Source organism: Staurois parvus, unplaced genomic scaffold, assembly GCF_062004578.1.
Source record: "Staurois parvus isolate SC_StPar_1 unplaced genomic scaffold, SC_StPar_1.0 ptg000505l, whole genome shotgun sequence".
Taxonomy (NCBI): Eukaryota; Metazoa; Chordata; class Amphibia; order Anura; family Ranidae; genus Staurois; species Staurois parvus.
In genome coordinates, this window is record NW_028318301.1 from 2,709,850 (window position 1) to 2,723,284 (window position 13,435).

General features: G+C 42.4%; 1 protein-coding gene across 4 annotated transcripts in view; it reads left to right on the forward strand.

Moving 5' to 3' along the window:
- The window catches only part of LOC149451932 (cathepsin F-like), a 492,728-nt gene that overhangs the window by 298,741 nt on the left and 180,552 nt on the right, over nt 1-13,435 (forward strand). For all 4 annotated transcript variants that reach the window (XM_089689960.1, XM_089689959.1, XM_089689958.1 and 1 more), the window contains one exon: nt 12,299-12,363. In XM_089689960.1, coding sequence (XP_089546086.1) covers nt 12,299-12,363 — 65 coding nt within the window. The remainder of the gene's footprint in view (nt 1-12,298; nt 12,364-13,435) is intronic.

Genomic DNA, 13,435 nt, shown 5'->3' on the forward strand with positions numbered 1-13,435 from the left:
CTAAGTATGGCTTCATCATCTGGTTGTTGGAAGTCCACCCCTCCCATGTTAAGATAATAATCATGGACACAGTGGGGCTTCTCAACAACACCAGCTGCTGTGGTAATTTGAATGGCCATGTCTGTGTGAATGGAAGACTGGACGAAAACATCCCGTTTGTCCTTCTACATCACTGCAAGCAATTCCTCATTTCTCAAGCAGGCTTTTTCCCCCTTTCTAAGATGGGTACTTACAAGCCGTTGGGGGAAGCCACGGCGATTAGGTCGCACAGTGCCACATACGCCAATTCTACAATTGTTCAAATGTCTAAATAGTGGCACGCTTGAATAAAAATTGTCCACATATAAGTGGTACCCCATATGGAAAAAGGGTGACACCAAGTCCCAAACTATCTTGCCACTGCTTCCCATGTAGTCAGGGTATCCGAGGGGCTTCATGTGACTATCTTTTCCCTCATAAATCCGTAACTTATATATATATTTTTTTTTTACAATAAATAGTGTCATTTGGACATCAGGCCCTGTATGCATACCCCCTATGACTAAGTGCTAGAGCATGAAACACGTCAGGGAGGAGCTACAGCTCCATGACATCACGCTGCCACTGGCGGCCATCTTGGACACACATGGTCAGTCCTTTTTGTTTATTTTGTGCTTGTATCCTGTTTTTGGGAATAAACATCCTCTGGTTATACAGTATTACACTATGTGGCATCCTTTTTTTGGGCTCCATGTGAGTCTAAACATTCACAGAGCCTATCATAGAGGAAACCTGACGTTTTGTTGACACTTACTGGAGGACCCTGAAGGGGACAGGATTCTGGCTATCACCATGGTGGATGATCTGGCTGACCTGATGAGACCGTAATATCTCAAATGCGTGTTTAAATCGCGCATCTGGTGAGTGCGCAATTTACCTATTATCAGTCACACCATCTACCACTTTTGGATTGATACAAAAGAGGAATACCTATTTGAGAGCCTTCCTGATCACCACGTTCAATTTGTTGGACTTTCACTTATCACTTGAACCACTTAAACGTGGTCTGCACTTTATATTTATTTATCTATTTGCATATGTTTAAACACTGAGTCACTATTGTGGATTTGTTGCACTATCAGCACTATTATAAGATTAGGAGCTGAATGATCATTTTTTATCTGTTTGAGCAATTTTATATAGATTTATATTTATAAATTACTAGCGCTGCACCCTATTTTATGATTATTTATTCTCAGGAATTTTTATGGTTACCTTTTCAGCAGCTTTGTGTTTGTAGCGCTCGCTTATTCCTTTTATCATATTTATATGTATAGCCTGTTACCCCTTGACCCCATATCTGGCACGTTTGCTGGGGATAAATTGTTTGAATGCAAGGCAGCCAGAAAAATTAAGGAGGGAGCATAGACATATGCAAATTTCTGGTTAAGGTGATTTGCGAGGGGCTGAGTTTTGTGGAGCCGGTCAAATTTAGGGTCACCCCAAGGACGACTGAGTGTGTTATCTCTGAAAAGCATAAAATGCATTATATTATATCTGTTTCTGGCCATGGCAGCAGAGAACATGGGCATATGATGAATTGGGTCTGTGGACCAATACAACCGAAATTGACTTTTTCTAGTAGTGCCCATCTAGTAGTGCCCATGTTGAGGGTAAAAAACTTTAAATTCGTAAACCGTAATGGGTTTCCATGCGAATGGTCTGGCAAGATTTGAATTTGGTTGGCGGCGATAAACTGTTGTGCATATAAATTGCTTTGATCCACAATCAATGCATACAGATCTTCTGTGAAAAACAGCTCCATAAAATTAAGGGGAGTATTTAAATTTGCTGTTTCCACCTGAATTCCGGGTTGGGCAATGAATGGGGGAAGTATGGGTGCTGCAGAATTTGTGGGTTGCCATTCCAGATTTGCAAGCACGTCCAGAAGGACACTATGGGCTCTATGGGCCTGTGTGTGAATTCTTGGTGGCTGTGGGACACTACTTGTGCACGCCACCACACCAGCTTGTACTGCACTTATGGGACTCGCCTCGCCAAGTGATACTGCAGTGTTGGTATGAAAAAGACCAGGATGTACTTGGCCGCTGGTGCTCCCTGTAACGGGCGCGGCGTCAGACCCCAGCCCTTCTCACCAAACTCGTGACCGAAGGACTAGCCAATCTAAAACCGATGTTCCAGCTAATTGGACCACGATCAACGAACCTGCAGCCTGAATGCGATTGCTACTGGGTCAGGTTAATTACGCAATTAACCCTTCACACTGCCACCACTTCCTTTTTATACATAGAAAGAGGAAACTCCGCAATACACTAGGATGATTGGTTAACCGTCAATATCCCGCTATCTCTACAGACCGGTTATACAGAGGGTTAAATACTCATAGTAGCTTTCTTCAGCGGCAGGGATTCGTAAATTGCAATTAACCTCCTTAGCGGTTTTCCCGAGTGTAGCTCGGGGTAAAATTTGAGTACCAAGAGCGGTAAGCCCGAGTGTAGCATGCGGCGTTGCTCAGGGGGTCCCTGCAGCACTTACCTTGTCCTTCGCTCCCGCGATGTGTCCCCTGCAGCATCCCCGGCCATCTCCTCCATCCGATGCCGGCATCCGGCTTCCGTGTTCCGGTCCCTGTGACGTCGGGACGTACGGGCGCCGGAACCGGTGGCAAATTTGAAATTTTAAAAAAGTCATTTTTGGTGTCATTGCTTTTTCAATGCATTTCACATATATTTTGTCCCTACTGCTTTGTCCTGTGCCCTGCCTGCATTTTGACTGTTCTTTCTGCCTGGAAACTTAGAAAAGTCCATGGCATCCAAAAAGCGTCCCTTTACGTCAAAAGCGGTTTTAGACCAGCTAGAGAACAGCGATAGTAAATCAGAACCACTTGCAGAATTGAGTGATAATGATTCGTGGGGAAATTCGTCATCAGACACTGAAAACGATTTTGCGACTTTGTTCAGCGATGTGCGAATCTGCCTCTGTATTTCAAATTTCAGTGTTTTTGGTTTGATTATATTATTGAATTAAATGTATTATTATTATATTATTATTTTTTATGATTATTAAATTATAATTTATGATTTCGTGTTTCAAGTTTTATCATATCCGAAATGTTTACTAGACTCTTGTTCGTACAGATTTCAGTAAGTTATTCCTAAAAATTACAGCCTACAATAAAAAACTACATATTTCCATGCAAAAAAATGGTACCGCTTTCAGCACAAAAAATCGGAAAGAATCATACAGCCGAGGAGGTTAACCACTTCCTGTCCGGACACTTTTACCCCCTTCCTGTCCAGGGCAATTTTCAGCTTTCAGCGCTATCACACTTTGAATGACAATTGCGCGGTCATGCAATACTGTACCCATATGAATTTTTTACCATTTTTTTGAGACAGATAAAGCTTTATTTTGGTGGTATTTATTCACCGCTGGGATTTTTATTTTTTTTACTATGTAAATGAAAAAGTCCAAAAATTTTGAAAAAAAGTGTTTTTTTTAATAAAATTTTGCAAATAAATAATATTTCATCCTAAATCTTGGCCAAAATTTATTCCGTTATTTTTTTAGTAAAAAAAAAAAATCAAAATTAGTTTATAACCAAACATTATAATTTTTAAACATTTTTTTTTACATTTTTATTTTATTTTTTTTTATATTATTTTTTATTTTTATTTTTTATTTTTACATACTGTCACCCTAGCAGTACAGTGTCACCATGGTGACACTGTACTACTTGTGGGGGGTGATGAAGATTTTTTTTTTTTTTTTTACACTGATTGCTTTTACACCCATATAGGATGTAAAAGCAATCATTTCTCCTTCTCTCTGTCTGCATTCTTGCAGTCATTGAGAAATACTGAGTGAGCTGTGATTGGTCACAGCTTGTCACATGGTACAAGGCTGTTGTGAATAGCCTTGTACCATGTGACCTCTGTGATCATTCACAGATTTCACACGTAGTAAGCAATGATGTCACAAGTGACATCTTGTTTACTACTTTGCATGTGATCACTGATTCGCCAATCAGTGATCACATGACCGGGACCTCGTACAGAGGTCCCGTCCGACGATCGGTGTTTCACTGTGTCCGGAGGACACAGCGGACACCGGATCGCGGTGGTGCGCGCTCCTAGGGAGCGCGCACAGCTAGAAAAGGCGGGTGCCGTTTAGGAACGGCAACCCGACCTTGGACTGCCACCGCCCTGCCGTTTATAAACAGCAGGCGGACGGCAAGAGGTTAAGAGCTAGAGAAACAATTCAACACTTTCAGAAAGTACGATTTATTACCACAAGGTTAAAAGGGTGCAGTATGAATATAAAGATGTAACCAATATACAGTTGTGTTCAAAATAATAGCAGTGTGTTGAAAAAAGTGAATAAAGCTCAAAATCCTTCTAATAGCTTTTATTTCCATACACACAAATGCATTGGGAACACTACACATTCTATTTCAAATCAAAACATGAAGAAAAATATATCAAATTTGTGTTGTTCCTCTAAATAAATTGAAGAAAAGTGAATATTAGACTGTTCAAAAAAATAGCAGTGTTTGTATTCTTCTTTACAAACTCAAACATTCACTATATAAACTGAAAAATGTTTGAAGATTTTGCTTTCCTTTGAATCACTTAATTAATATTTTATTATATAAGCACTGTTTCTGAGAACTGCTGTACATCTGTGTTGCATGGAGTCTACCAACTTCTGGCACCTGTGACCAGGTATTCCAGCCCAGGATGATTGGACTACATTCCACAGTTCTACTCTATTTCTTGGTTTTGCCTCAGAAACTGCATTTTTGATGTTACCCCACAGGTTTTCTATTGGATTAAAGTCCGGGGATTGGGCTGGCCACTCCATAACGTCAATCTTGTTGGTCTGGAACCAAGATGTTGCACATTTACTAGTGTGTATGGGGTTGTTGTCTTGTTGGAACACCCATTTCAAGGGCATTTCTTCTTCAGCATAAAGCAGCATGACCTCTTCAAGTATTCTGATGTATTCAAACTGATCCATGATCCCTGGTATGCGATAAATCGGCCCAACACCGTAGTATGAGAAACATCCCCATATCATGATGCTTGAGCAACCATGCTTCACTGTCTTCACAGTGTACTGTGGCTTGAATTCAGTGTGTGGGGGTCGTCTGACAAACTGTCTCCGGCCACTAGAAGAACTAAAAGAACAATCTTACTTCCATCAGTCCACAAAATGTTGCGCCCTTTCTCTTTAGGCCAGTCAATGTGCTCTTTGGCAAATTGTAACCTCTTCAGCACATCTTTTTTTCAACAGTGGGACTTTGCGGGGGCTTCTTGCAGATAGCTTGGCTTCACATAGGCGTCTTCTAATTGTAACCGTACTCACAGGAACTTTAGACCTCATTTGATCTTCCTGGAGCTAATTGTTGGCTGAGTCCTTGCCATTTTAGCTATTCTTCTATCCATTCGAATGGTAGCTTTTCGCTTTTTTCCACGTCTTTCAGGTTTTGGTTGCCATTTTAAAGCATTTGCGATCATTTTAGCTGAGCAGCCTATCATTTTCTGCACTTCTTTATATGTTTTCCCCTCTCCAATCAACTTTTTAATCAAGGTACGCTGTCTGGAACGACCCATTTTCCTCAGAATTTCAGAGAGAAATGCACTGTAACCAGCATGTACAACATTTGCTGCCTTCCTTCCTTAAATAAGGGCAATAATTGCCACCTGTTTTTCAAAGAATGAATGACCTCACTAATAGAACTCCACACTGCTATTATTTTGAACATGCCCCTTTCAATTAGTGATTCAATTACACAGACTCAGCAGCATGCATGTCATGACTGTTGGGTCTGTTGGTTTTTTATTACGCTACTACACCTGCTAGTAAATTGTTTGCCATGTAGAAATATCATTTCTACCAAAAACAGTGATTGATCCAGTTAGTGATGTCTGACTGCTATTATTTTGACCACAACTGTATATATGTATAAATATACAGAGCACAGCAAACAGATAACAGAAAGAAGTTTAGGTAAATAAGTACATGCCAAATAAATGCCTGGAGTTAAGCAGTTTCAAGTCTGATAAGCTAAAAAAGGGATTTCTGGTCTCGCATTGGGTTTCGTTGTTGCCACGAGATTCTCCTTTGCTTTTTGTCCGATAGATGTTATATTGAAGACGGTCCTCACTTGTTTGACTCCTCACAAAAACTAACAGCTTCTTTTTCTACACAACATCAACTAGTAGCTTCCCTACCTTATTTGGCAGAGGAATTGTTAGGCAGGGCTCAGCATCATATGCTGCTTGCATTCCTGAGGGAGGGGGAATGAGAACATACATGAAGCCCTCTTCCTACAGGGAGAACCTGTGCCTGGCTCTTATATGCACAATACTACACCTCCTCCTCTCAGGTGACTGCATATTCGTTTAAGAGAAATACCACCATGCAGAAATTCGGAGCAAAATATAGAACCGCACCTCTCCCTGTAGGCATGATTGTGACACTCCCCAGTTCACCAAAAGGTAGAGCGGCACTAGTACTGGCACTCTGCTGCATATGAGTGTCATCATGCATTTATAAAATCTCAGCAACCTGGAATGGGGTCGGGTATGCCTAATCTTAGCAGGGACCTCTTCTTCATTGCCTGAGCTATCTGTCAGGGTGCCGCTGCTGTATACAGGTTCGCATTCTGAGGCTGATTCTGTCAGTGAGTCTTCCCCTTCGCTCTCACCTGACATACTCAGAATCCTGTAGGCCTCTTCACTAGTGTACCTTTAGTTTTACATTTTGGCCATTAAATTTATAAGTAGCTAGTGCGACTCATGGGAAATAGAGCGCCTGGCTGTCAGGGACTGCTTGAACTGCTACAAAAAAATTTGCAGAGAAGTAATGACAGAGATCAGGCCTGATTCTGTGAACACTGCGGTTTTGTGTGCAATTTACCAAGTGACAGTGATCTACTGACACTCCACTTGCTGAGGGAGAAGGGGAGGTGGTCAATGTAGGAGCTAAACGCAGGTGTTGGGGCTGATCCCACTAACACTGCTTTTTTGGGGACGCTGTACTAATGTGAACGCTGGTATAGTTCTGATCTGATCAAAGATATTGATCTGCTCAGACACTATACTAGCAATGGTGGTTTATTGTGTAAGTAAGTGTATTCCTAGCAATCAAGGGGTTAACTGTTATTACTGGTGTACTAACGGGCAATCTGATGCTATCTGGGAGAGTGCTAGCTGACACTAGCGCTATCTGAAGTCGCCGGTGGCACTAATACAGCAAAAAATCTGTATACTGTACTAATGACACTGGTGACAGGGCAGTGAAGGCGTTAAATATGAGGTGGGGGGGGGGCAATTAAGGGGTTAAATGTGATTTACTAGTGTACTAGCAAACAAACTGACACTATCTGGGAGGGGCGCTTCTCACAGTGAGAAGATTCCTTCACTTTGCAATATGTGGGGCATGTATTATTCTTTGCAGACAACTGAACCAACAGCATTTCCGATGTTTGGGTACAAGATGTGGTATCCAGGGGATACAAGCTAGAGTTTCAATGTCTGCCTCTTCCCTGCTTCCTGTTTTAAAAAACATCCAACATCCCCAAAAAAGCAAAAAATATCTCCATGCTTCCATGCATCCACCCTGTCCTGGATCTGAAAGCACTCTGTCTTAAATTGTGTGCAAGATTTTTGTATAGAATCCTACAGATTGGTCATTACCTCCCTCCATCTAAGAGACTGTATGGCCCATGTAGACATCAGTGATGTATATTTGCATTTCTCCATCTTTCCAGTATATCAACCCTTCCCTTTCATATTTGTCACACAACACTAACAGTTTGTTGCCTTTCCTTTTGGTCTGGCTTCCACACCCCAAGTGTTAACCAAGGTTCTATCTCTAGTGCTAGCCTTGTTACCCTCACAATACATTGCAATAGTAGATACCTACAGTAGATGATTTTTTGCTGAGAGAACAGTCAGCACAGTCCTCGTCAAAGCAGAGAAATACACAGCATAATGTTTCCCTAGTAAAACACACAGCACATTATGTAAAACAGCACACAGTTAACCCTTTGATGGCCCCAGATGTTAACCCCTTTTTGCCCAGTGTCATTAGTACAGTTTCAGTGCTTTTTATTAGCACTGATCACTGTATTAATGTCATTGGGATGTCAGTCGCAGTTAGTTCCCCCCAGTGTCAGAATGCCCGCTGCAATCCCCCTATAAGTCGCTGATTGCCGCCATTACTAGTAAAAAAAATAATTCCAGTATATATACTGCCATTTGCAGATGCTATAAATTTCACGAAAACCAATTAATTTGCATGTATTGGGATTTTTTTTCAGCAAAGACATGTAGCAGAATACATTCTGGCCTAAATTTATGAAAAAATTAGATTTTTTTAAAAACGTTTTTGTACTGGATATGTTTTATAGCAAAAAGTAAAAAAAAAAAATGTTGGTCTTTTTTTATTCATAAAAACCCGCAGAGGTGATCAAATATCACCGAAAGAAAGCTCTATTAGTGGGGAAAAAAGGACATAAATTTCATTTATGTACAGCAGAGGTCCTCAAACTTTTTAAACAGGGGGCCAGTTCACGGACCTTCACACTGTTGGGGGGCCGGACAATAGTTTGAAAAAAAATATGAACAAATTCCTATGCATACTACACATCTTATTTGTAGTGCAAAAAAAAAAAAACAGGAAAAAACAATACAATATTTAAAATGCACTATACACTGTAACGCACTGGATCGCAATCCACTGCACTCTGTAACGCACTGGACAGCACAATGCACTGTACTCTGTAACGCACTTGGCACCGCAATGCACTGTACACTGTAACGCACTGGACGCCGCAGTGCACTGTGCCTGGTGTGCTCTCATCCTCTCCTGTTGCTCCTCTGACTGCAGCAGGTGAAATCAGGGACTTCCAGGCTGCTGCTCGCTGGCTCCTCACAGCCGAGGACCCAGTGAGCAGCCTAGCTATTTGCCGGTCCTTTTTTTATTCCTGATTTTTTTTTTCTTTTTGGTGGGCCTAATAAATGGCTTTGGTGGGCCGTATGCAGCGCGCAGGCCATAGTTTAAGAACCCCTGATGTACAGTGTTGCATGACTGCGCAATTGACAGTTGAAGTAATGCAGCGCCGTATCACAAAAAATGGCCTGGTCGGGGGGGGGGGGGGGGTAAATCCTCTGGAGGGCAAATGGTTTAAAAGGGGTTGTTTGGGAGTATTCTTTTTGTCCTAGCATATTGGGACCTAAAGAAATAAGATAGGCAGTCAGAACATCAGGATTGCATAGTTTGTAGACTCTCTCTAACTTTCACACAGACTAAGCAATAAGTGTGCTCAATGTGTTAAGCTAAAATATTGACAATTTAATACTACTTTAGTGTGAAAGCAAACCTGGCATTCTCTTTTAAACTATCAGAACCCGAGGGTCAGAATGACAGAACGGAAACTATCATTTAAAAAAAAAAAAATAAGGTTTGGAATAACAGCACCTGCATTGATCTCATGACTGGTTCCCTATAATGTGTGAAGCATGTACAACTTTCTAGGATTTTTATTGCATAAATGTATACTTTTTTGTGTTATTCTAAAATAAGAAATTACCGTATTTTCCGGCATATAAGACGACTGGGCGTATAAGACGACCCCCTACTTTTCCTGTTAAAATATAAGGTTTGAGCTATACTCGCTGTATAAGACTACCCCTCTTCCAATGCACACCAAATAAAAATGAAAACACATCAGATTTGATTTCAATATGATATGCTATTTCAGTATGGTATTCCAATGATGGGGTGCTATTCCTCCCACTGACACCAACGATGAGGCACTACTCCCACTGACACCAATGATGGGGCACTATTTCATCCACTGACACCAATGATGGGGCACTATTTCATCCACTGACACCAATGATGGGGCACTATTCCTCCCACTGATACCAGTGATGGGACACTATTCCTCCCACTGACACCAATGATGGTTCCCCATCATTAGTGTCAGTGTGTGAGGAATAGTGCCCCATCATTAGTCAGTGGGAGGAATAGTGCCCCATCATTGGTGTCAGTGGGAAGAATCGTGCCCCATCATTGGTGTCAGTGGGAGGAATAGTGTCCCATCATTAGTGTCAGTGGGAGGAATAGTGTCCCATCATTGGTGTCAGTGGGAGGAATAGTGCTTCATCATTGGTGTCAGTGGGAGGAATAGTGGCCCATCATTGGTATCAGTGGGAGGAATAGCACCCCATCATTGGTATCAGTGGGAGGACTAGTGCCCCATCATTGGTATCAGTGGGAGGAATAGCGCCCCATCATTGGTGTCAGTGGGAGGAATAGCGCCCCATCATTGGTATCAGTGGCAGGAATTGTGCCCCATCGTTGGTGTCAGTGGGAGGAATAGCGCCCCATCGTTGGTGTCAGTGGGAGGAATTGCGCCCCATCGTTGGTGTCAGTGGGAGGAATTGCGCCCCATCATTGGTATCAGTGGGGAGAATAGTGCCCCATCATTGGTGTCAGTGGGGAGAATAGTGCCCCATCGTTGGTGTCAGTGGGGAGGAGGAATAGTGCCCCATCGTTGGTGTCAGTGGGGGAGGAAAATTGCCCCATCGTTGGTATCAGTGGGGAGAACAGTGCCTCATCGTTGGTATCAGTGGGGGAGGACCAGTGCCTCATCGTTGGTGTCAGTGGGGAGGAGGAACAGTGCCTCATCGTTGGTGTCAGTGGGGGAGGAACAGTGCCTCATCGTTGGTGTCAGTGGGGGAGGAACAGTGCCTCATCGTTGGTGTCAGTGGGGGAGGAACAGTGCCTCATCGTTGGTGTCAGTGGGGGAGGAACAGTGCCTCATCGTTGGTGTCAGTGGGGAGGAGGAACAGTGCCTCATCGTTGGTGTCAGTGGGGAGGAGGAACAGTGCCTCATCGTTGGTGTCAGTGGGAGAGGAACAGTGCCTCATCGTTGGTGTCAGTGTGGAGGAGGAATAGTGCCCCATCGTTAGTGTCAGTGGGTGAGAGGCGGCTGCTCCTTCTTCCAGTGCGGCCCGCTCGATTTTCGCAGGGCCGCTCGGCTCCGCCTCCTCGCCGGTGATTGGTCGCCTGTGTGCCTTTCCAGTGCTGGCGCCCAATCACCGGTGAGGAGGCGGGGCCGAGCGGCTGCGTGACCATCGAGCTGCCGAACTGAAAGAAGGAGCAGCCACGCTTCCTGGACCGGATCGTCGTGGGACCGGAGCCAGGTAAGGTACAGCAGCCCCTCTGCCCACCCCTGTACTTAGTGTCCGTTGGAGGAGGAGGGGGGGGCGGCGCCGCGCCGCCTCTCGAAAAAGTGCCGCCCTGACACCGGCTCGCACCGGCGTATAAGACGACCCCCGACTTTTCAGAAGATTTTCAGGGGTTGAAAAGTCGTCTTATACGCCGGAAAATACGGTAATTTAAGCATAGAAAATATATAATGCTGCCTTTTAATAACCTGAGATTTGTCAAAAAAATGTAGATTGGCTTTTTTTCACTTACCCAAGTAATCTGTTTATCTTTTTAGCTCAGAATTTCCATGTTTGTTTGTGATAAATATGGATTTTTCTTGTGAGTAGAAACAGGCGTTACATATCATCTTCAAATATTTTTAATGCATGGTTTATTCTTTTACTGTAGTTTAGTGTTCTGTGCAGTTTTTTTTCAAGAGTATTTTTATATAAAGTACTCTTATTCACCCTACCTAGCCCTTCTGACCCTTCTACCTCTCCTCATCCTACCCATGGCTCCAGTGTTTACATCTTTTGGGAAAGATCTTGGTAGCTTGCTGAACCTTGTACAGTGAGCCCTCATAGGTGTGAACAGGGTCATCTCCAGTCTCAGAAGACAGCCCTGTACAAGTCTACGAGAGTTCACTGTGTAGACACAGCCAGCTTAAAAAAAAATTATGTTGGGGATTCAAACATCTTAGTATACTGTGGTTCTCCTACTGAGATAAATAAGCAACTGTGTGTTGGGCATATGTAGCTTAGGTCAGAAAGGCTAGACCATGGTATAAGTCTGCTGTGCTTGAAAGTACACTAATCTTTTAGTGTATTGCATTGCTACTGCCTATAGTAAGATAGTAGGAATCATAAAATACATTGTTTGAGAAGGTATCTCATAAACATAAATAGTTTCCCCTAGTTTCTAATATAAATAGTGTTTTTATAGCAGGAGTCCTGTTTATCATATGTATGGACAAAATGCATTGCAATCTAATAGATGTCTACATATGGGGAACTTCAAAGTATCAACTATTTTCATATGAGTAATTTGTTTTCAATGTTTTATTATTTTTCAGAAATTGCCGCTTGGCTAGCTCAGAATGGACCAATATCCATTGCTCTTAATGCCTTTGCTATGCAGGTATATTACTACTAACTGTTGATTTTTTTTGCCAGTCAAATGGATTCTTGTTTTGTATTTGTCATTTTGTGTTAGGGTGCCTATTTAGAATAGATGTACAAGCGCAAGGATGTGCAAAATGTAGTTACTTATAGAAACCTTTTTCAGATGATTTTGTAGAGCAACTTATTGTAACTTTGCACATGCTCTTTACTATACAGTATAAGCTGTAAGTTTCTGTGCTTCTCTCTACTCTGTTCTGACTTTAGCTACAAATAAACCATTAAAACATATAGTGCCTTGAAAAAGTATTCATACTCCTTGCAATTTTCCACATTTTGCCATGTTACAACCAAAAACAGAAATGTATTTTATTGGGATTTTATGTGATAGACCAACGCAGAGTGGCACATGCTTGTGTAGTGGAAGGAAAATGATAAATGGTTTTCAAAATTGTTTACAAATATCTGAAAAGTGTTGCGTGCATTTGTATTCAGCCCCCCTGAGTCAATACTTTGTAGAACCACTTTTCGCTGCAATTACAGCTGCTAGTCTTTTTTGGTATGTTTTTACCAGCTTTAACATCTAGAGAGTGAAATTTTTGCCCATTCTTCTTTGCAAAATAGCACAAGCTCTGTCAGACTAGATGGAGAGTGTCTGTGCACAACAATTTTCAAGTCTTACCACAGATTCTAAATTGGAATTGGGCCTGGTCTTTGACTGAGCCATTCTAACACATCAATATGCTTTGATCTAAACCAGGACTCTACAAACCAGGTGTTGAGGAACTGCAAGTCCTATGAAGCCCTGAAAGACTCTGACAGCCACAGGCAAGACTCCCAGGGGCAGAGGCATGATGGGACTTGTAGTACTTCAACAGTTGGTGGGCCATAGTTTGGAAACTCCTGGTCTAAACCATTCCATTGTAGCTCTGGCTGTATGTTTAGGGTTGTTGTCCTGCTGGAAGGTGAATCTCTGCCTCTGGGTATGTCTCCTACCAGCTTTGTACATCTAGAGAGTGAAACTTTTGCCCATTCTTTGCAAAATAGCTCCAACTCTGTCAGATTAGATGGAGAGCGTCTGTGAACAGCAA